Source organism: Symsagittifera roscoffensis, chromosome 5 (genome assembly GCF_963678635.1).
Source record: "Symsagittifera roscoffensis chromosome 5, txSymRosc1.1, whole genome shotgun sequence".
Lineage (NCBI taxonomy): Eukaryota > Metazoa > Xenacoelomorpha > Acoela > Convolutidae > Symsagittifera > Symsagittifera roscoffensis.
Genome location: NC_087066.1, coordinates 34,844,722 through 34,870,166, shown reverse-complemented (window position 1 = coordinate 34,870,166; position 25,445 = coordinate 34,844,722). Strand labels below are relative to the sequence as shown.

Genomic DNA, 25,445 nt, shown 5'->3' with positions numbered 1-25,445 from the left:
TTTTAATTTTAATTCTTTCATTAACCCTAAAATTATTTTCTATGTATAACATGGCTAAAAGTTAAAAAAATGACAAGTCAGAATCAAAAATTTTCCCAAATCGACATTTAATAACCATGAAAGAACAAAAAGCTAAGAAAAAAACAAAAAATTACAAGAAAATGTTATTATTGATTACGTAATTTATTATGTGATCACAGTTGTTTGAATTTAATTGGTCGAAAAGTTTTGAAGCGTTTTAGACATGTTTTTAATTTTTCAGATCTTTGATCGTTTTGTAAAAATTATATTTTAATTTTAATTCTGATGATGCACAAAATGTGCAGAAACGTTTGAATTAACATTTTATATTTCTTATAACCATTTTTGTTAAATTCTAACCCTTTTTAAACATATGCTATATGCAAACTGTTATATTCCTTCAAGAAAAACATTCATTAATTCGATTTTTTTTCTTTTGTACAGAATTTTGCTACCGCTTTTTGTTCATAATGTCAATATTGTTTGAGTTAAAATGGCGATGATTGTAGCTACCAGCTTCCTTTATCGCAGCCTAAAAGATCTTGAGCTAGAGGAACAGAGAGAGATGCAGCAGAAGGTCTACGCAGTCCCCGGCCTTTCTTTAAACCCCAATACCCTGAACAGGGGGAAAAATTTACGAATTTTATTGGAACAGCAACCACTGGCCAGTAAGCAGATTATCCTCTGGCACGATGTGCTGAACAACAGCATATCCTCCCATCGCACTAACAACTACACGCCCTGCCCACTTGATGAACTACTGGCGTTTCTACATTCGAAGTGAAGACAAATTAGTGCCATTGTCTACTGCAGGAGAACGGGCACTCCCGATATTTTCGAGGATCTGCGGAAGACAGAAAAAAATCGTCATAAAGAAAACAGGTAATCTTATCTCTAGAAGCAAGAGACAGAATGCTGCGGTCCTCAGAGAGTATCTCCAACTGCACCAGTCAAGTGAATTGGAACTGAAGTCACTACGGGTTGTGCTGTCCCATCGAGAGCACCTGCCAGGCATTTCCTCAAAAATACGGGCCCAGACCAAAAAATCATCGCAGGCACGCCGCAGAGCAAGGGCGCGGAGAGCGAAGGTGTTGGATGGAGACCTTCAGCTGGAGCTGAACGACCAATAAAAGGGTAAGATTTTGTTGAGGCTGTTTTTTTTTGCTGAGTGCCACATGAATTTAATTGCTCGTGGCCTGCAAAGAAGAGATGGCCGCAATTTTGCTGCCACTACCACTCTTAAGAATGGTCCTGGAAAGAAAACTCACTTGGAAACTTGTGTTAGATTATTTAAAACATTTTAATAATTTCAATAGCAGTTTCCTGAGAATTAAATTTTTTGAAAAAATGTCTCGATAACAACATTATACCAGATTTTTAATATTTTCGCGTGCCTGAAAACGGTGGTTTTTCGGATCAAGGGCTGCACAGCTTTCAATTGAGACTCTTGAGATCTGAGATAAGCCAGGCAAATGCGAATAGGGCCAAGGCATCGGGTAACCTAGCAAAAGCAAGGGAGAAAGTGAGAAGGGGTATTGATGAGAAATGGTGGCCTTCGTTAATATTCTATCTGAACCTGCGAGCAAGGTGTAGTGTCAATAACTTGATAAGCCGACACAAGAAAAAGCTTGAAAAAATTTTCGGAAAGACAGGATAGACCATTAAAAAACTTGGATGAAAGGACAGTTCGAATTTTAGATGAAGTAGTTTTGCCGCTTTGGGTGCGGGAAGTCTTAAGTCTTAGACCAAAACATCCGGTACGAGACAAATTTAATGAAATTGATAGTTTGTGTGGTCACTGACAGTTTTTGCCTGAATTGAAGTTAAATAGATTACCTGGAGAAAAATTATGTGAGATTGAAGAGGCTGCAGAGAGATATGCTAAGAATGTGAAACAGACCCCCTCTGACAAAGTGTTGAAAAAGCCAGAAAGTATTTGAAGGACAACGGTCTTCTGGCAGTGCCGTTTGATAAGGGCGTGGTTTTTTTTGTGAAATAAAAAAAGAGACATATGAGAAGAAACTGAAAGATTTATTACAGGCAGAACAATTTAGTGGAGGAAGAATCTGACAGACAGCGTGATCATGAAAATTGAAAAAGAAATAAACAAGGAATTACTCGCCATGAACAAGAAGGACGAGATTAGCGAAGCGCTGTGTGTTAGGTTGAGATCAACTGGGGCACAGCCCGCTAGGCTGTATGGATTAGCAAAAGTACATAAACAAGGTACGCACTTCGTCCCGTCCTTTCTTTACATGGTAGCTCATATGTCAACCTAATTAAAATATTGGCAAAAAACTTTGATGAAATTGAGGGGGCATACATAGAAACGAGCACTCAAATGGCCAGGGAGATCTTGGAGAAAACTGAACCGGACTCCGATGAGAGTATAATCTCCCTTGGTGTAAAGAGTTTGTACACTAATGTCCCGCTCAAGGAAGCGGTTGAAATAGCCCTGAGGAGTTTATATGAGCAAGTCAACCCTCAGGAAACATCTCGCAAGACTATGAAAAAACTACTGAATTTGGCAGTGAGTAAGGTACACTTTAAATGCAATGGTTTGTGGTATGTACAAAAAGACGATTTAGCAATGGGCGCCTCCCTTGCAGTAATACTGGCCAGTTTGTGGCTCAAAGAATACGAACCTGCATTAAAGAAAGAAGTACCAAAATTGACTCTGCTAAATGAAGGTAACAAGGAGATCTGCCCTGGATATCAGAAAAAAGGTGACAGATTGGACTAAAAGGGTAAAATGCGAAGCTTGTTTGAATTGGTACCACTTAATGTGTAGTAACATATCGGAATCTGAATACGCAGACATCGCTGAAATAGTATGGTATTGCATTGCCTGCAAAAAACAACAGGAAGCAGATCGGGCAGCGAATGATGTTAAAGGTTTGCTAAGATATGTAGAAGACATAGTTAGAACTGTCGAGGGCAATCCTGGGTTAGTTCTCGAGGCTGCCAATAAGTTGCATCCAAACTTGCAGTTCACCATAGAAGAACTTAATAGAAACGGTAATTTGGCCTTTTTGGATTTCAATGTCAATGTGGTCTCAGGAAAAAAAGTCACATGTGGGTGGTACCAAAAATGCACTGATACCGGCACCAATCTAAATTTCAGAGGTTGCGCTCCTTTGCAGTACAAAAGAAACGTTATTGAAGGGACTGTTCATAGGGGTTCCAATGGGGTTAAGTACCTCAATATGGAAAAATTTTAACCAGGCATTGGAAAAAAAATGGATACAATGGATTGAAATTCAAAATCCGAAATATTGGTCGGACAGGGTAGTGTTTGAAACTCTTAACAAGATGATTGAGGGAAAGAAAAATTTAGAGGTGAAGGCATCAGAACCGAGAAATGATAAATGGTTAAAGGAATTACCCCCTTTTTACAATGCAATATCGAGGCAATCTATCTCAACTGTTAGCTGCAAAGGTTCGGCAAATGTCCGGGGCACAAATAAATGATACAACAAGAAAATTGAAAACATGCTTGCCATCTCTCAAAACTTCCTTTGCTTTTGAACTGAGATCCAAAGAGGTGTATAAGCTTACATGTAGTTGATGTAACTCCACCTATGTCGGCCAGACAGTCCGACAATTAGCCACGAGGGTCAATGAACACCGCAAAGGGGACTCCACAGTAGGGCAACAAAGTTAGAGTGTAATAAGGAGGTAGGCGGTACTGCTGAGCTGAAGTCAGAGATTCTAGATCAAACAGCCAACACTCATAAGCTACTCACACTAGAGGCTTTGCATATTTGGAGGGAGAGGCCGAGGATCAACACACGCGATGAATTCAGGAGCTGGGAATTAACCCTAAAATTGTAGTTCATGTATAACCTGGCGAAAAATTAAAAAAACTGACATGTCAGAATCAAAAATATTCCCAAATCGAAATTTTATAACCATGAACAAAAAGCTAAGAAGAAATATCAGAAATTTACAGCAAATTATTATTATTGATTAGGTAATTTATTATGAGATTACAGTTGCTTAAATTTGATTGGTCAAAAATTTTTAAAACATTTTTAGACATGTTTCTCATTTTCCAGATCTTTGATCGTTTTGTAAAAAATGTAAAAAAAATTTAATCCTGATGATGCACAATATATCCGAAAACGATTGAATTAACATTTTATATTTCTTATGATTATCGATGAATTGTTATCATTGCTATTGGCTCTCACTCCTTCAATTTCCTGTTTCAGTTCTTTTACCTCAGTGTTCTCTCTGAAGCTTGAGATATGTTCTAACAAAGCATCTTCTTTCTTTTCGTCTATACAGCTTTGGAATAAAAAAACAATGTTATTAAGAATGCCACCAATACTTAGTATGATATCTTGAGTTAGGCCATTGCTTTTAGGAGTTAAATGCCTGCAATCCGCGCAGTCTATTTAATGAAAAAAAAAACTGTTTTGTTATTAATATTTTTTGAGCAGGATTTGAGCAGGACATGAAAATTGAAAAAGAAATAAACAAGGAATTACTCGCCATAAACAAGAAGGACGAGATTAGCGAAGCGCTGTGTGTTAGGTTGAGATCAACTGGGGCACAGCCCGCTAGGCTGTATGGATTAGCAGAAGTACATAATCAAGGTACGCACTTCGTCCCGTCCTTTCTTTACACGGTAGCTCATATGTCAACCTATTAAAACATTGGCAAAAAACTTTGATGAAATTGAGAGGGCATACATAGAAACGAACACTCAAATGGCCAGGGAGATCTTGGAGAAAACTGAATCGGACTCCGATGAGAGTATAATCTCCCTTGGTGTAAAGAGTTTGTACACTAATGTCCCGCTCAAGGAAGCGGTTGAAATAGCCCTGAGGAGATTATATGAGCAAGTCAACCCTCCGGAAACATCTCGCAAGACTATGAAAAAACTACTGAATTTGGCAGTGAGTAAGGTACACTTTAAATGCAATGGTTTGTGGTATGTACAAAAAGACGGTTTAGCAAGGGGCGCCTCCCTTGCAGTAATACTGGCCAGTTTGTGGCTCAATGAATACGAACCTGCATTAAAGAAAGAAGTACCAAAATCGGAAACAATGGATTGAAAACCAATATCCGAAATATTGGTCGGACAGGGTAGTGTTTAAAACTCTTAACAAGATTATTGAGGGAAAGAAAAATTTAGAGGTGAAGGCATCAGAACCGAGAAATGATAAATGGTTAAAGGAATTACCCCCTTTTTACAATGCAATATCGAGGCAATCTATCTCAACTGTTAGCTGCAAAGGTTCGGCAAATGTCCGGGGCACAAATAAATGATACAACAAGAAAATTGAAAACATGCTTGCCATCTCTCAAAACTTCCTTTGCTTTTGAACTGAGATCCAAAGAGGTGTATAAGCTTACATGTAGTTGATGTAACTCCACCTATGATGTCGGCCAGACAGTCCGACAATTAGCCACGAGGGTCAATGAACACCGCAAAGGGAACTCCACAGTAGGGCAACAAAGTTAGAGTGTAATAAGGAGGTAGGCGGTACTGCTGAGCTGAAGTCAGAGATTCTAGATCAAACAGCCAACACTCATAAGCTACTCACACTAGAGGCTTTGCATATTTGAGGGAGAGACCGAGGATCAACACACGCGATGAATTTAGGAGCTGGGACTTAACCCCAAAATTGTAGTCCATGTATAACCTGGCTAAAAATTAAAAAACTGACATGTCAGAATAAAAAAAATATTCCCAAATCGAAATTTTATAACCATGAACAAAAAGCTAAGAAGAAAATCAGAAATTTACAGGAAATTATTATTATTGACTACGTAATTTTTCATGAGATTACAGTTGCTTAAATTTGATTAGTCAAAAAGGTTTAAAGCATTTTTAAACATGTTTCTCATTTTCCAGATCTTTGATCGTTTTGTAAAAAAAGTAAAAAATTTTAATCCTGATGATGCACAATATATCCGAAAACGATTGAATTAACATTTTATATTCCTTATAATTATCGATGAATGGTTATCCTTGCTATTGGCTCTCACTCCTTCAATTTCCTGTTTCAGTTCTTTTACCTCAGTGTTCTCTCTGAAGCTTGAGATATGTTCTAACAAAGCATCTTCTTTCTTTTCGTCTACACAGCTTTGGAATATAAGAAAAATGTTATTAAGAATGCCACCAATACTAGTATGCTATCTTGAGTTAGGCCATTGCTTTTAGGAGTTAAATGCCTGCAATCCGCGCAGTCTATTTAATGAAAAAAAAAACTGTTTTGTTATTAGTATTTTTTGAGCAGGATTTGAAGAAGAAGAAGTAGAAGAAGAAGAAGAAGAAGAAGAAAAGTATTAAAATAACATCTGAAAATAACATCAGATATACTAAAAAAAAGAAACTGTGATGAAACTGTGATGGAATGATGAAGTCAAGCGAATTCACCAGTGCCTTGGTCATTCTAGCTTTAGCGGCATTATTTGGAAGAATCATTGGAAAAACTATTTGGAAGAATCATTAGCGGCATTATTTGGAAGAATTATCTGGGCGGTCGCGGCATTATTTGGAAGAATCATTGGAAAATCGATTAGAATCCGAAATTTCATTCCCGTCAAATGGTTCGTAGCAATATCAGTGATTTGTATGCCAAGTTATAGAACCGTACTAAAAGCGCTTGTATTCCGAGACCTCTCAGAGATTTGTCCCAATAAACATGAGTTACACCGTAATAAAGGGTCACTTTTAATTAATCAACGTTAAAAGCTGCCTTGATATTACCTACAACAACTACACCTAGACTACAACTGATGTTTGACACTTTGAAACTTTAACTATTGATACTCTCCGTGTTTTCATACTTGTATTATTGTCTTTTCAGAAAACTTGAATTTAAACTTCTTCTTCATCTTCTTCTTCTGGCTTCAGCCTTGGGTCAGTTTCTAAAAATTCTTCAAAAGTATGTCAGGAACCATCGAACCATACACCTTTTTGACTGCCACTTCGGCAGTCGGTAGCCGTTTTTTAACCTTTCGGAACAGTAATCGCGCCTGTGCGGCAATATGTCATATAGTTGATGCTTCGAATCAGTTTTAGTGATATTATTCAGAAGTCTCGCGTCTTTGAGTTTAATGTAATCTTCAATATGAACAAACTCTTTTATAATACCCATACGAACAGCACAATTTTGAACAGCGTCCACTTTTCTAAAGAACTGTTTTTGCAGCGCCGTCCCATACTTCCCAGCCATATGTTAAGACTGATAGAACAAGTGACTGATATAGCAAAGAAAATTCATCTGCACGATATCCGAATCGCTTTAATTTAAGAAGCAGGAACAAGTTTGCGGAAGCTCTACTGGTTGTCCAGGATACATGTGGTAGAAAAGTTAACCTGCTGTCTAATATAATTCCCAAAACTTTCATTTGTTCAACCAGCGGTAAGCTTTCGATGTCTCAGCAGATGAAGGGTACCTTTTTCTTGAAATTGAACCTCATTTATTTGGATTTAAGGGTGTTGACAAGAAAATTAGGATCCATACACCACTTGAAGATTCATTCAGTGTTTACTCGACTCGGGTCGTCGAGTCCTCTAGCGTCGATTACCGGATTATTGTCGTCTGCAAATTTAACTGGACAAGCATTTTCGTAAAGGCACTTCAAGTCGTCGAACGACATATTGAAGGACGGTGGTCCAAGTACCGTACCCTGAGGTACACCTTGGTTGATGGAGGCTGGTTTTGACAATTCGTTCTGGTATGATACAATCTGCACTCGGTATGGAAGGAAACTTTTCAGCCAATTCGCTAAATGTGTATTGACTCCTGGGTTTATCTGTTTGATCTGACTATTAATAAAATGAAGAGGAACTCTGTCGAAAACTTTGGACAGGTCCAGCGAAAAGAGACGTACACCGTCATAATGATGAGTATCGAAGTCAAGGACTGTGTGTAGTTTTCGAAGAGCAGCGCTGCCGGTTGAGCCTCCTGTGCTGAAACCAAATTGATAATTATTCAGTGAACTTTCGTAGTTTTTTTATGAACTTGGTGTAGACCAAACGCTCAAAGTCTCTGCTGAGTACTGATGTGATTGATATTGGCCGTAACTGGTCCATGCTCTTTGGTTGCGGGACTTTGGCTAGAGGAACACTTTTTGAAATCTTGAAATCTAGATACAATTATGTGTATCTAGTACTAATTTTGATGATATTGCTAGCAGAAAAAAAAACGATTTATTTGATCGATTTTTACAAACATTACTTTTTTTTATTTGTAAAGCTCTGATTTTTATTGGTTCATCAGCAAAATCTTTGCTATAATCTGAGAATTTGATTGATTGCCTGAAATTCGTGAAATCAATCAAAAAATGGGTTAAAAACACTATTTTAAAATTACGTTAAAATTATAAATTGAACAAACGTTTTTGCAAAATTTTAGTGCATCTTCAGTTTTGTTTAAAAATTTAACTAATAAGAGCAGACTGATCAAAACTCGTAAAAATATTGATTGAAAATCTGTCATTAATATCTGTGAATATCTATTAATACCTACTTAATATTTTGAGAATGCGTTAAAAATGTATTTTCAAAAAAAGTTTCCGCACTTTTTTTTGCGACTTCAGGTTTCGAAAAGTCTAAGCTAACTGTACAAAATTATCAAAGATCATAAAAATGTCATACACATCAACTTTTCAAAAATTGAAAAATTCAACAAATCAAAATTTTACAAATATTACTGAAAATATGTAACAACTATTATGTAACAATTTTAAACAATTTTTCAGAAATTTCTGAGAAATTTCAGAATCTTCTGAAAGGAGAAAATCACCTTTTTTGTTTTTACAATTTCAGTTTGTCGCTAATTTTCATGCTAACTTGTAAGTTATTTCAAAGTTTTTGTTTTGGCCAGAATTTTTCAATTTCGATTCTGGAACTATAGCCTTAGTGTCAGCTTCCTAATTCTAAACTCGTCGCGCGTAATAATCGCCGGTCTCTGTTTACTAATGTGCAGCGCCTCTAATGTAAGTAACTTGATGCTGCTGGACGCTTGGTCGATTACCTTCGATTTAAACTCCGACTTACCACTCTCACTACCACACTGCCTTATATGCTGTCCAACTGGGGTATCCTTTTTCCGGTGTTACTCAATCCTTGTAGTGAGATGTCGGACCGTCTGGCCAACATAGATGGATTTGCACACACAACATTCAAGTCTGTACATCACTTTTGATTTCAGTTCACTGGAAAAGGAGGACTTTAGAGAGGGCGTACAAGTTTTCATTTTCCTCGTCGTGAATATTATCTGCGCATTGGTGATATCGCGCTTTCTTTGCTAAAGTCTGACTGTGATTCCCCCTATATTGGACCATCAAGATGGGTGGTGAATCACTGCTATAATCACAGTGCTTCTTTTTCTCAGCCATGTTCTTTTTGTTTCAGCGCAGCTTCTTAAATTTAGTATGGTAGCTGTATCTGTTGGTTTTTGATACCACCCACAGTTAATTTTCCTGCTTTTGTCATTATTAGTTTCTAAATCCAAAAATGCCAATTTCCCGTCTGTGTTTGGTGTCTCTATTGTAAACTTGAAATTGGATGTAGTAAGTTTGCAGCCCGTAGCACGTTTTCAGTATCACCCTTCACTGTTCTCACTATATCGTCAACGTAACTGAGAAACAATTTAGCATGCTGCTCTGACTTATTTTTCTCTCTTATTGCGATGCATTTTCTACAGTACCAAACGGTTTCACTTATTTTTTTGATACTCATCATCTGATATATCGCCGCATTTTTTGTGATACCAGTTCAAACAGCTTTCACATTCTACACCGTTTGACCTGTACGTGACTTTCTGATTGCACTCGGGAAATATTCAGTTAAGATATTTTTCGGGCAAAAACATTTCGGGAACATCCCTCGATAGTGCAGTTTCGTACTGCTTCAGCCAAAGATTTGCTAAAATAACGGCAAGAGATGCCCCCATTGCCAAACCATCTTTCTGAGCGTACCAGGCTTCATTGCACTTGAAATGGACTTGACTAACTGCCATGTTCAACAGTCTCTTCATGGTTTCCCTAACAATTGATGGTGGTTCATCTTGCTCATACAGTTTTCTCAGAGCTATGTCTGTTGCTTCTTTCAGTGGAACATTTGTATACAAACTCTTCACATCTAGAGATATCAAAGTTTCATTGGGCTCAAGATTAAAGCTCTCTTAGTTTTCTCTCGCATCTAGTGAGTTCGTTTCGATGTTTGCGCCCTCAATTTTATTGAAAAGCTTTGCAAGAACCTTGTTCAAGTTATAATAAGAGCTACCAGGCAAGGAGAGCAGCCGTCTTAATGAGGTATGCTCTTTATGCACCTTCGCCAACCCATAAAACCTGGCGGGCTGCCCCCAGAAGACCTCATCCTTGTGATGAGATTCTCACTTATTTCGTCTTTTCGGTACCGCAACTAATCCATTACTCTTCAGATACTTTCGGGCCTTCTCGACGCTTTTGTCAGATGGTGCTTTTTTCACCCTTTTAACATAGGCTTTTGTCACAGCTTCGATCTTACGACTTTTGAGATCCGATAGAAAGATGTCAAAATCGGCGAGAAAGTGTGTCTCATTAAGTTCATCCCTGACGGTATGTTTCGGCCCTAATGCCAACACTTGTTGTACCCATTTTGGTATTTCTACATCATCAAGAGCTCTTACCGAACCCTCGCCTTGCTTCCCTAGAGGTCGTTCTTGCCTTCTGATAATTTCATTAGCTTCTTCTGATGGGTCTCTTTGACTGTTGTTGTTTGCCTTTGTCCCCTAAGACTTAAGTATTTCACAACTGAATGCCAAAACGTCTCATCTACACTGCGCCTCTCGTCCTATCTAGTTTGACTTCAACGTTTTTCTCATCTGCCCTTGCCTTGTTAATCTGCGTTCTTAGAAATTTTGTCTGAAAACTGTGTACCGCTTGGATTGAAAACAGCCCATTTTCCGGTACCCTGACCCTCAAAAAATCAGGTATAATGTTGTTTTCTAGACAAACGCTGAAAAATTTAGCACCCTTGTGACAGTTGATAAATTTAACATAAACGGACGCATAATCACGGACTAATTTCCAAATGAGTTTGTTTTTTAAAGTCCAAATCAAGATTGGAGGTGGGAGTACAACTGTGCACATTGGTTTGCAGGCTACGAGGAATAAATATCACGTGACACAAAGCAACACAAATAACACAACTCTAGCTCAACCTCTCCGTTGAAGCCTCCTCGTCAGTCGGACCAACAGTTTCCTCGCCTCTGTTCATCAGTCTTCTTTTTTCCGCCCTCCTTCTCGATTGAGATTTCTTTTTCGTGTTTGAACGACGAAGCTTGGACAAAACAGCTGGCAGGTTGTCTTGGTGTTCGAACACAATCCGCAAAGACTTTAGCTCTAGCTGGATATCCTGGTGCAGAACCTGATATTCGTTGACCAGCTCTATTCTTCTCTTCCTTTTTGAAATGAGACACCTCGTGATAGGAATGACAAGAATACCCGAGCTGATCAGCTGGTTCCTGATATCTGACGTACCGTTTCTCTGACAGCATACAATTGCGCTGATTTTTGTCAGTGTCTTCAGCATTTCTGTCAATTCATCTGCAGTGCAAGCTCTGTAATTGATCGTGCAGTGGCTGTTGATAAAATTATTGATGATGTCGTGCCACACCACCACTTGACGTTTTTCTGCTAGAGGTGCCTTGAAGAGTAGGGTTGCGAGGTTCTTCTGTGGGTTCGTGGTGCAGTATCTATCCAACTGTACACTGCGTAAAAAACTGCGCATTGCTCTGTTGTGGTCCTTAAATATTGCTATCACTTCATTTATTTTCCAATAAGATGGAAAGAAGCTTTTATTTAGGGCAGTTTTGAAAATCAGAATTCACGACTTGGACAAAGATGGTAAATTTTTGAGCACTGAGTTTCCTATCCGGTCTGGGCAACATGCCTTGTTAGTTTGCAGCTTTTTAAAAAAAAATTTTATATTCATTTGTGGAAATCGATTTTTTGAATGTTTGTCTATGGTAACAAATTTTCGTTATTTGATTACTTTTAAGGAACACATTGGGAAAAAAATTCTTGAAAGTTTACAATTTCGCTCATCTTCATTCGTTTTTTGATTTCTGTAAGTGATAGTCATCGCGTACCTGCAGCTTTTGTGCATCGATTTGAGATATTTTTGAAGATAAGAAAATCTTTGATCTCGAAAAGTTTTACTTTCGAACTCTTGATCTTCGTTTAGCGACGTTTTCAGTCTCTTCTGCATTTTTTATAAATTTGACAATTCTATTGAGACAAGATTTTTTCTGACATTTACCGTTTAAAAGTTGGTATCAGTTTAGAGAGGTGAGAAGAGTTTTTCCCAACCCATGGATGGATACTCGATCTGTGTATGGTTGTTTGGGGATCATTTTCGGGTAAAGTTCGAGATATGACGTTTTTTAGGATTTTTCAAAATTTTTCAAAAAACTGAGATAAAAAATTCCCAAAAGTTAAAATTCCCATCTCTGTAGTGCGGTTCTGTCAGGGTACTCTCAGGAGTTGCAAATTTTGCCTCCAAATTTGTTTGCACAAATTTGACGTTTTCTATGACTTTTTCGAAAAAATTTTGGAAAAATTAGATTTTCAAAAAGTCGAAAACTGTGAAGATATATCCTGTTGTTAGAATTTTTTTATTTAATTTTCTGAGGCTACAAAAGATCATAAAAAACATCAAATTTGAGCAATCCAATTTAAGGGCAAAATTCGCAACTCCTGAGAATACCCTGACAGAGCCGCACTACAGATATGGGAGTTTCAATTTTCGAAAAATTTCTGTCTCAGTTTTCTGAAAAATTTTGAAAAATCCGAAAACTACAAGGCTTTGAGCAGCCATATTCAGAGGCAAGATTTGCAACCAGTGTGACAATATCCAAGTATTCTTGAAAGTTTTTGAAAAAATCATAAAAAACGTCATATCTCAAAAACTACACGGATTTGAGAAAAAAGATTTGGTGGCGATTCCAAAACACAAAACTGTTGTTAGAAATTGTAAAGGAACTCTCAGGAATTGCGAACCTTGCCTCTCATTATGGCTGCTCAAATCCTTGTAGTTTTCGAGATATAACGCTCTTTAGGATTGTTTCGAAATTTTTCATAGAGCTTAGTATAAAAATTTTCACCAAATTTGAAATTCTCATTTCTGTGGTGAGGTTGTGTCAGGGAGTTGCGAGTTTTGCCTCCGATTGTAAATGCTCAAATCGTTGTAGTTTTCGAGATATGATGTTTCTTATGATTTTTTCAGAAAATTTCAAAAAAACCTAGATGTAGAAAAATTCCAAAACTTTTAGGACCGCAATCCTGTTGTTGGAAACTGTTAGAGTGCTCTCAGGTGGTTCCGAATCAAGCTTCTAATTTTTGCTGCTGAAATCTTGGTCATTTTCGAGATATGCCGCTTTATGGAGTTTCTCAAAGGTTTTCAGAGAACTTAAAGAAAGAAAATTTCACAAAAATTGAAATTACCATCGCTGCTATGAGGTTTTGACAGGTCACGCTCAGGAAAGAGTTGCAATTTTGCCTCCAAATATGACTGCTCAAAACCTTGTAGTTTTCCAGATACGACGTTTTTTGTGATTTTTTCCAAAAAAAAATCGCCAAAAATAATTTTCTTTTCTAAGTTTAAAATTCCTGACCAATTAAGAATGCTCAAATCATTTTAGTTTAAAAGATACGACGATTTTTGTGATTTTTTCGGAATATTTCAGAAAACTCAAATTACAAAATAATTCACAAAAATTAAATTCTGAACACTGTAGTTGTGGGCTGTCAGAGTACTGCCAAAGATTGCGAACATTGCCTTCAAATAAGACGTCTCATATCTTGGTAGTTTTCGAGATGTTGTGAAGTTTCTTCTGGTTTTCCAAAAAAAAATGTTTTTTTTTTTCAGAAAACTTAAAGTTGAAGTTTCTCAAATGCGACTGCTCAATTGTTTTTAGTTTACCAGATGTGACGTTTCATATTTCATTTTAATTTTTTCAAACATTTTATAAAAAACTTCACAAAGTTAGGTTCTTCATAATTTGTATAAAAAACTTGAATAAAAAAACTAAGCGAAATTTGTATTTACGAATCCTTTTATTTGGGTATTGTCACAGTACACTCAAAGGATGCAAATTTTGATTGCAATATATGTGGTTTTTTATGAATTGCTAAAAATTAGAAGCACCGGAGGTGCGTTAGACGCAAGTTACTTTGAAAGCAATCCTTGCTTTAGAAGGTTTGAATGCAACTTTACGAACAGTAGAAACTTTTGATATGTACTCACACTTGAACTACAACGCCTGCTCCATGGATATGAAACGAAAACTGACGAGTGCGAGAAGCTACAGCTAAACGATAACAGACTCTGATCACCGTCTGGTAGTAGCAAAATTCAATATACGAAAATACAAGCTGTACAAGCCAAAAATCGAGCGAATTCAGTCACCACTTAGCATCAATCGCTTGCTGTCCGAGAAGACCACGAGAGAACAATACCAAGCCGAACTGGAGACTCGAAGATGAAAATCAGATCCCAACACGACCTGGGAAGCTTTGCACAAGGACGTTCTCGCAGCCGCAACATCAGCCTTGGAAAAGAACGTAACGAGAAAAAATCATAACCCAGAGATCCATTTCTTGTCGCAGAAGCAAAGGGACCTACGACTGAAAATCAAGGAGGCTACGGACGTGGACAAGATTAGAAGGCTCAGAAGCGAACAAAGTCGGGTCCTCACCGAAATTCATGCCAAAGTGAAGAAAGCGAAACAGAACAGCCTCGACTTGGTATTGACTGAAAATGAAAGCACACCTGACAATGCGAAGATGTTTAAATCTGTGAAACTTCTGTTACGAGGGAAGCGGTAAAACCCGATGATGAAGGATGACATCAACCACACGATAACATCACCGGAGGAGAGATACGAGAGCACCAAAGATCATTTCCAACAACATCTCTTCAAGAACGATATCGACGAACTTGAAAGCGACACGTCACATGAACCGTTGGATAAGCTAAAAACCGAAAATGAAGTAAGATCTGCGCTGAAGATAATGAAGATTGGAAAGGCTGCTGGGTTCGATGGGATCAGCGCAGAACTGCTCAAATACGGACCAGATATCCTAGTAACACGCGTTACCAGCATACTGAACGGTGCATTCGAGCAGCAAGCCGACCTGAAGCTTGGACACGGAATCCTGGTTCCCCTCCAGAAACCCGGAAGAAAAAGAAAGGAATCGTCAAGAACCTCCGACCAGTTATACTGCTTCTAACAATTCGCAGACTGCTGTCACTGATCACACTGAACCGAATCCGATCGGCCACTGAACGATATATCTTCGACTCTCAGAGTTCAAGCCGACTGGGCAGAGGAAAAACGGACGTAGTCTGGGATTGAAGTAGCTGGTCGTGAAGTCTCAAAAGTTCCAGATGGAAGTGTATTTGACAGGAATCGACATGTCAATTGCATTTGACACGATCGACAGAAAACAGCTAGTCAATACATATCATAAGATCATTCCACGAGACGAAGTTTGACTACTAACAAAACTTTTGACCGAAAATAACCTGGAGATCACGAATGAGATTGGTCAGAACCACGAAACAATCCCTACCAATATCGGATCCCCCCAGGCAGACGGACTAAGCGGAGTCAATTTTAATGTGTACTTTGAAAATGCACTTAAAGATGTGAGACAGGAACGCAATAAAGTGAAACCACCGGCATAATTAGCCCACGATTACGCAATCCCGAAACCAGACGAAGCGATTTACGCAGACGATACCGACTTTATAACGGAAGACGAAAACAACTCAACTTGGATTCAAGAGAACGTCACTACCATCTTGCAAACGCATCGACTCAAATCACACCCGGACAAGAACGAGATCACAGTGATTAAACGAGGAAATAGATCCGAAGAGAGGTGGAGGAAAACGAAGAAGGTCGGCTCTTTATTGGGTAATTCTGAAGATCTGATACGTAGGAAACGCTAGCCTCAACAGCCCTAGCAAAACTACAACTAGTCTGGCGCAGCGATAAAATCAAACTGAGAAGACGATTGCGACTGTATAATTGCACAATAACACAAACTTTTTTGTTTTTCCGTGATTCAGCGTTATACTGGACTTCGAGTGCATTAATAACGTCACTGGAACATTCATTTTCACCTATGCGACCTCCTACAACTGGGGTAAAATCGTCAGCGAATTTAGTCAGTCTACAACGTCTTTCAGGAATGTCAGTTGTGACTGATATGTCATTTGTATCCCTGTTGAAAAACGGTGGTCCGTTTACTGTCCCTTGCGGAACGCCTTGACTGAGAGTTAGTTCACGAGATAGTTGGTCGTTTACAAGACTCGAATGTACGCGACCACAAAAAAAACTGTTGTACCATATTAAAAGAAATGGGGTATAATGAGACATATGAAGTCCATCAATAATAGCACGATGAGAAATAGAGAAATATTATTGATGGTACTCGGGTCATTTGCGTTTTCCTTTGCGACCTGACCAGACTGAATAAGTTCGTATCAGCATTTCAGCAACTTCTTTTCTAGCTCAAGTTCAATGCACGTAGTCATTTTCTGAACGGAGGTAGTACACATCGTTTAGTAGCTTGATAAGCGCGCACGTAGTTGAGGAACCTTTTCGAAAACCGAGCTTATCGTTCGACAGGGTTGAGTGATATCGCTTAGTTACAAAGCTGTCAAAGACAACTCCCTCAAACACACGAGAAGTAATAGGAGTCAGACAAATAGGCCGCAAGTCAGAAAACTCAGATGGACAGAGGCACTTCGGAATAGAATTTATGCAACTAATTTTCCAAGTTTCAGGGAAAACCGTTCTTGATAAAGACAGATTAAAAATGTGCGTTAAAGGCTCTGCTAGATTATGGGCGTTTTCACGGTATAAGCAATACGGCAGACCCTCAGGGCCAACAGTATTTTTTTTTCAACTTTGATATGTAATTAAACACCTAGCGTACATGTACAACAGGAAGTTGGTAAGCATGTGTGTCATAGATTTGAGGCCGCGTGTTTACGAGATTAGTGCTAAACTATTATAATAAGAATTCAGTTCATTTGCGTCGAAGTGGTTTTCAATGACGGGTTGTTCACGTTTCACATAAAAGTTGACTTGCCTCCACCACGATTTGCTCCCATTTTGTTTGTTCCGAGAGTTATTGGAAAAAATCTTGTGGCGAATTTCTGCAGCAACCGCTGAAGCACCATTAACTCGGATGTTATTGAATAGCTTGTTTTTCTTTTTAAGCAAAAGCTTTACAACTGGTGTGAAAAATGGTGGCTCGGTGTTTCTTAGAGAAACCCGACGCAATGGACAGAAATGGTTAAAATACGAGGTGAGGACATGGCTCAATTCTGAAACCTCCTAATTGACGTCATTTATGTGCAGGATTTGAGAAGATCACATTGATTCAATGCTAGATTGCAAGCTCGTCGAAATTGAACACGTTGGTCTCGGAAAATCATTTTCCTGCGAGAATGCTTGGATTTGGCGATCTTTGCAATAACTCCCAGGTGGTCACTTGATATTGTAAGAGGAAACGTTTTGCAGCATTGGAATATACTCGGGTCATTGCATAGAAAATTGTCAAGATTTCGTGCTCCGCGTGTTGGATCGATGTTAACAAGATGCAAATTGCAATGAGTCGAAATATGGCCCGTGTCGAGAAAATTCAGGTCACCACATACGACAACGCAACCGTAGGCTATGATTTGCATACTGTTCTCAAACGTGGAAATAATATGTTCGGAGACTGCTTCCGCATTACAGGCGTCTAGAGGGAAGTAAAGTAAGCAGAGCAAAACACGAGGACTTACGAAGAAATCAAGCCACAAAATTTCAAACTGATCGGAACCGAGAGGATGTAGCCGTGCGTACGACAGGTTGTGCCTAATAAATGCACATACTCCGCCTCCAGTTTGCTTATTGTAATTCTTATGGCTTCGATCATGTCTTTCAAGGTGGTAACCAGGCAGGATGAAGGAACAATCAACATTAACACCCAGCCAGCTTTCGCAAACAAGACAGAAGTCAACATTTTGGTTTAGCATGTCTGTATGTAAATGTATCAGGGCGTTTAGTTTTTTGAGGGACCTGGCATTTATAAGCAACATAGTGACAAATTTGGCTTGAAGTCAATCCAATTTATGTTCCTGTCCGTTTATAAACAGTTTCAAATCACGAATTTTTGCGTTTTCCTTTGCGACCTGACCAGACTGAATAAGTTCGTATCGGCATTTCAGCAACTTCTTTTCTAGCTCAAGTTCAATTTTCGTTAGTTCACGGGAGATAAAGACGTTGTCAGAAGAGTCCTTCAACTTATGTGTACTTGCCAGAACCTTTCGGTACTGCCAGTAGTTCGGTAGCTTGACTATCAGTGTTCTTGGTCTTTGGTAATATTTTCTTTTTTCTTCCCAGTACGGTAGAGATCCGCAACACTAATTTCTTCTCCACATGGATCATTCAAAATTGTGCATATCAGACTCCATGTTGTCAGATGAGAGTTCGTGATCCGGTTCTTTTAAATTCTGTATTCGTATGCCGTTGAAGCAACGGGGATCTGGTGGATGAGGTTTCTGGGGACGGTTGTCGGAACCACTAAGAACACTGGGGGCTTGTCCACTACTTGGACTACACGTTCAAGTTTCTGTTCAATGAGTTTGAGTCTCTTAGCGGTCTCCTCCCAGGCAATGGCGGGTTTCTTAACTTATTCTCTTTTTTCTTTTGTTTGGGTAATCAGAAGGTCAAAAGTATCATAGTAACCGAAGTTACAGTCAGGAGTCCCTTCATCACGTATTCCAGTCAAAATCCTTGGAATTTTCTAGATATGGAAGTGATAATGATAAAAGAAGATGACAAGTGTTGAAGTCTTTTTCAATTAAAATCGATACGGGGTACGTTTCTTCAATAAGAACACGCAACTCGACACGAGAAAATATAAAATACAGGTGTTACAAATAAAAAAAAACGTCGAAAGTTATTTTGTCATTTATTGTTCCGAGTACACAAGTGGCGTTCGCAATCTGTATTGACAGGGAGATTCTGTTTTAAAAAGCTGCCTGGTCTGGGTTCTTCAGTGCATATGCTTAGGTTCTTACAAAGCTTGCTCAAAAAAATTCTGTGCTGGGGTCGGCCGCGCCTTGAATCTCAAAAGCTAGCGGTTGAAAAAGATATCAATCATCTACAAGATCTTTATACTTGTCATTTTTTCGCTCTTCCGCTTCAGTGGCAGCCGTACCAGGGTTACAAACAGACCCGGCATTAATCCTACAAGGAGCTAAGGAGTCTACCACCGTTACATCCCACAAGAGCTGCCTACCAACAGCCCATGGAACGAGCGTCAAACCGTCTGGTCGCTTCTGATCGGTCCTGTAGAGGTGTCGTGATTCTAAAACAGACGGAACGTGAATAGAAGATAAACTCTGCTTTATAAGGGCATTCAGGTTTGAATGCCTGGAGAATCTCCCTGCACTTTTGAGGCAAGAAAGACCATGCCAACCATACTCGATAAAGTCTTTTCCGCACACGCATTTATGCCGTTCGCATATTTTTGAGCCTAATCGAAGTCCTATCGCAATTCTGAGTTTTTTTTTTCAGTTGGTCTGCTCAAGCAAATATCAAACATGTACACAATAGTATCTGAGGTTGAAATATACTGGAAAACTTCCCTGGGAATTTTCACGCAGTCTGCATGTGTCCACTTTGAGCACCGGTCGCACTCGATCCAGTCATCCCAATCGGTTCTGCTGTATTTGAGACATTCTTCTTCGTCTGGTCTGATATCGGTCGTTGATTTAGTCCTCGTATTGTTCCGGTTTTTCTTTCCGGCTGCAAGCATTTTGAGAGTTGGGAGAGTCAGGTTCAGTCCTCGCTTATATCCCTGAATCTATTTAATAAATTTGTCACAACAATTAGGCTGCTCAAGCAAATAGATGTTGAGTAGAGACTCGAAAACCTGTTTCACCTCTCTCGAATCGCAGCGGAATGAAAGTGCTGGAAGAGCATCACGAACGCTATCCACATTGCTGGAAGAACATCACGAACGCTATCCACATTGCTGCCCAAGCGACTCAGTCTTATAAAGCCAACTCAGCTGTGTACGGGCTTACCTGACTTGAACGGGATTAATTTCCCTTGACTTATTCCTTAATTTATTTTTTTTGTTATTAGTGTGTAGCATTGCAATATATTGAAAGCACAATACAATTTTACGCATCCCTGCTGTTTGGTGAAATGTTTATCGCTGTGTAATTTATTATCTCGACGATTTCATTATGCTGTTCATGTTCTGAATCCATGCAATTCTAAAAAAAATATATATGACTGGACAATGTGAATCTGACGAATATAGGCAATCAAATCTTCAGAAAATTGAATACTACCAGAATGTGGTCTTAAAAGCTGAATATGAACGGTACTAGATCCTTGCAAGCCTTTGAAGGTCAGAGAATTTGGGTGAAAAAATTGATTGAGTTAAAATTGTTTAAGATATACGAATGGAGTTTGATACACAGTCTTCATTGCCTGAAAAAGACATCATATTTCAATTGAAAAAGCTTAGAGAAGATAATACACGGAACAGCGAATTAGTTGTCAAATTAGTTGAACAGGTGATTTTTAGCAAACCACATATATTTGGAAATGATCTATACAGTATATACGAGCAATTGATACTCGCAGCCTTGGATCTAGCGCGTTTTGATCTGGTTGATCAATGTATGGATATATTGGACTCAAAATTTCCGGACTCTATGCGGGTGCATAAACTCAAAGGTAGGACTCATTGTATCTAATTTAACATCTCATTGTATTTTATTGCGGTAAATTTATTTCCCACAGCAAGCAAATCGGAATAAAGACCATTTTTGTTAATACAACCAATTTATGGTAATACAATCTACCTGTATATATTATATTAAACGAATGACATGTTTTTCGTACTCATAAGGCTCCAATGGTTAAGATGCACTATCGGGCGCAACCTTTTGGAAATTGGTATCAGCCAAGCTTGGCAAGTTTTTTTCGAACTAAATTTTCTGACTCTGGAATGTTCTAGAAGATTTTTGTAGGTCAGTGCTTCAGACAATATCAACTCGATCCAACTTCAAGACTGGACAGTACCAGTTATTTCTTTGCCTGACGGCTTTCGTGATCATTTTCATTTATAAGATGAGCGAACTAAAAAAAACAACGAACTTCTCTTTTTGTTACAGAATAGCTAAAACCTAGCTTGCGATCCTAGTAATTGTTTCACAAGAGCTGCTCGAGTGAAATGTTAACAACTTGAATTGCTCGCATGTGTCTTTCCATAAGTCGTTACTTGATGAGCTTGTTTGAAAAAATTTGCGAACCGATTTGCGCTCTCAAAAAAATGAATTTATCATTTTAATCACTTGAGCTTGCCCTAGACATTTTTTTAAAAACCGGTAAGCCCTGTGAAAAGACTATAATGTTTCAATGGTGCATCGCTGGATGTGCTAACAAACTTCAAAACTTACCATTTTTGCGAACCAACCGGTTTACGCTATCAAAAAATTGGAAGGTTTCAAAAGCTCATGATGAAATTTCCTTAAAAAAACGGGGCGAAATTCAACTTACCGGATCCCTGCAGCCACTCATACATTTTCTGAATGCTTTTTTAGGGTAGATTCTGAATCTCACTTAAAAAATGGTAAAAACTAATGAAAAAATTATGTTCATATTTTCACATTATTTCAGAGGTATTTTTGAGACGCTTTGGAAAATTTTTTCACTTTCTAAATTTTAGTTTTCTCAAACACTACTTTATCAATTATAAAACAAAGTGGCACCAATGGGAAGTCGGCGCACTACCCTGTGTGCCTGCGTAATTCCCTGGGCTTTTTTTAACCTTACCCCACTTACTACAGCCTTCGAAAAATTATTTGGGGGGAATTTTTGACCTATATTTTGGGCTTTTTGACATTTTCTCAAACTACCCTCCCAAATCTGAGATTTTGGGTTCAATGGATAGAACAGGTTGTAAAAACTGCAAAGGGCACAAACAATTTGGCCCTAATTTTTTGACACAAAAATAATGGCCCTTAGAAAAGTCAAATTTTCGATTTTTTGACCGTTTTTAATTTTTTTGAATTTTCTCGAAACTACCCTCCCGAATCAGATTTTTTGACTTCAATATAAAAGACGGGTTGTGATAAGCTCACTTGCATCAGCAACTATACCCAATTTGTTTACACAAAAAGTTATGGCCCTCGGAAAAATCAAATTTTCGATTTCCTGTTTTTTGATGCTTTTTGACTTTTCTCGAAAACTACCCTCCAAATTTGAGATTTTGGTTTCAATGGGTAGAAAAGGTTGTGGGAATCCCGCTAAATAAGCGGTTTCGCTCAAATTTTTTTGCAGAAAAATTTGTGACCCTCGGAAAAATCAATGTTTTGATTTCTTGTCCGTTTTTGTGAAACATGTTCACTCCTCTCGGTAGCAACTCAATCTGATATGAAGGGTTTAAGCGCGGCAGCAGGTTGTGGGAAGCCTCCGTGCACAAATTGCTCAGCCGTAAAATGCTGTCAAAAAAATACGTCTCAAGGAAAATTCCAAAATCACAACAGTTTCATTCATTTTAATAGAGCAATAACTAGATTTTAGGTAAAACCCAAGTTTTAAATTTTTGAAATTACCCATTTCATTACGTATCAGAACAACAATATTGAAAATTATCAAACAGGTACCTCCTGCTTTAGCTGTTTGTTTTTGTCGGGTGTTCCTCAGAGGATTTTTGAAACTTCGGCTTCTTTCTAGCATTCCGAAAGCTCCTTGTAAAGCTTGTAGCGTGCAGGTAATTTTGTAGCGGGTATTTTGTGGGACTTTTTGAAATAAATATGTTCATTTGATTTTACTCACATTTAATTATTTTTGTATCGCAAGTGGTGCAAAGCTCATTTTTGGTCCATTTTTACTTCAACTTTTTATTTCATGTGCATTTTTTTGAGTTTAAGAGACAAAGTTTCAAGTATTTTTTATGCTATTTTTAGCTTCAAGAGTTTCTATGCTATTTTTCAAATTTGAATTTGTCCTTTGAAGTTTTTTCAGTCAAATCAAGCGAACTCAGCAAACGGCATATTGCTATCCAAACAAATCAGAAAGAAAGAAGTTTCTGAGTTGGGCCGTGAAAAAATCAGGAACGTAAAAGCTGAATTTGTTTTTCTATATCATTCTTTCTATGAAATAGAAAACGCCATTTGATGCTCCCAGCTTATTTTTTAAAATTGTTGCATCAGATTTTTTGTTTTGTTTTATACCTTTAAGAAGTTTTTCGTTCATGAATCTGTTTGAAGCATCGTAGATTGGTGTCACGCGCTAGTTAAGTCTGAAAAACGCAAAAATTTAGGCCAATTTTGGGTTGTTAAAAACGCACCCTTACGACATAGTCTTTTCAGTGACGAATAATAATAAAAGTCTCATATAATAAATAAATAGAATGGAGGTAACTCAATTATCGCGCATTGGCTTAAGGTAACATGCTTGCTTGGGACCAGGGTCGAAATAAATCGAACGACAAGAAACCGTAAAAAGATAAACGCATTTTTGAAAAACATAATGTGAGAATGAAAAACTTGTTATGAATGAAATAATGAGCAAAGCTTAACTATAAAGCATGCGCATTTCCGAGAGCCTTACACTGATTTATCTAGGCGCTTCGGAAAGTAGAATGAATTATGATAAATAACATAATATTATTTTTTGAAATATAAAGGAATAAAACTTCGCTTTGAAACCAATAACTGGAATAAAAATCGAGTGTTTTTTTTCATTCTTAAATTTTATGAAGTTCGACTTATGCAGAGGCGGCAGAAATTCAACGAATATTAGACGTCTTTTAAGCCGAATATCTAAATATTTTCGGTTAAAATAATTGCCGAAAAAAAGTTGTGAGCAAAAACAATTGCTGATGTAGCTTAAGGTAGACTACTAAGGTATATGCCACACCATAGTAGAAGGCAGTAGAGGAGAGAGAAGCTTTAAACAAAATTACCTGCAAACAAATTTCTCCATTATTATATCCTTCCTATCGCATGTCTTAAATTCAATCTTGAGACAAGAAAACTAATTGTGGCTGAATGAACTTTGGCTGAGCTGCCAATGTTCTTTATTTTCATGATGTTTCGGGTTTGGTTTTGCGCTAAATGTTGGTTTTAATTTAGCTGAAAAACAAACTAATTGCTTTTAACCACTTGAAAATTATCCCATTTACTAGATTGGGGGAGAAATTGTCCGTATGTATTTTGATGACAAGAAGGGTAATTAGACTTGCTGGTTGCACTACATTTCGCGCCTATGAATTGATCTTTCTCAACAGCTTAATTAGAAATGTATAATGCTGACCATCTGTTGCTTAGGTATGCGGCTCGAAGCAGTAGGTCAGTTTGACGATGCCGAAGTTCATTATAAGGCCATGCTTGAACTCGACAACACCAACTCCATATGCCGTAAGCGCCTCGTGGCTATCAAAAAAGCAACAGGAGATTTTGCAGCTGCCAAGAAAGAACTCTGCGAACATGTCAAAAGTTTCCAGGCTGACTTCGAAGCGTGGCACGAGTTAGGCGATCTGTACATTCAGGATGGCGAATACAGCAAAGCTTTGTTTTGCATTGAAGAACTTATATTGTCAAATGCTTATAATCATCTTTATTATGAGAAATGTGCTGAAATCAAGTACTCTCAAGCCCTGGCTGTATCTTCTTCGGCTGCGATCACTAACCCAATCGAGCATATGGAAATGGCTCGAAAGTATTTTGCACATGCCGTCAAGTTGGGCGGTGAAAATGGAAATGGCGTGCGTGCGCTAGTTGGTATGATTATGTGCAGTCATTTTCTGGCAGTGAACCCAAAATGTTCCTCTAAGCAGAAGAAGGACAATGTGAAGTTCGCTGTCTGGGCGTATGAAACGCTGACTAACAAGTACAAACGAGTGGCTCATGTTTCAGCCCCTCCCTCCAGTTACGCTGGTTTGGCTGTTTTAGTTGAAAGTCTTAATATCAGTTTATGAATTTAAACCCAGTTGACGATTTTCATTATTATTTGGTGGTTGTTGCTGAACAGTTTAATTAATCGACTCAAAGGAATTTTTCTACCAATTTTGTCAGAACAAATAGGACGTTTTAAAAGCTGAGAATAATAGCCAATCAGTTCAGCGACACTTAAATTTTTTAAAATCTTTTCCTAGCTCGAATGCTTTTGTCCTCTACGATATTCAATTCAATTAGTATAAATCTATTTTAATTGATATTTAAACCCTTGTTTGCAGATCTCTTTTCTTTGAGGTACAGCATTTTTGTTTAATCGTCTGTATCTTAACTTTTGATACTTTAGTTCGCATTTCAGTTTCGCTCTTGTTGGTCTTTTCTTGTGGAGACATAATGAAATACTAATTTCATAACAGCATCATTT

At 38.1% G+C, this 25,445-nt stretch overlaps 2 protein-coding genes across 2 annotated transcripts in view; both read left to right on the top strand.

The window, feature by feature from the left end:
• LOC134846008 (5'-3' exoribonuclease 2-like) overlaps positions 1–25,445 on the top strand; it is a 351,354-nt gene that overhangs the window by 152,634 nt on the left and 173,275 nt on the right. The window lies entirely within an intron of this gene.
• Positions 14,869–25,304, top strand: LOC134846712 (ER membrane protein complex subunit 2-like). The gene is given in 6 exon segments (XM_063864096.1): positions 14,869–15,145; positions 15,726–15,953; positions 19,617–19,822; positions 20,508–20,547; positions 20,550–20,792; positions 24,395–25,304. Coding segments are annotated over 6 exon segments (1,644 nt in total). The 3' UTR covers positions 25,045–25,304.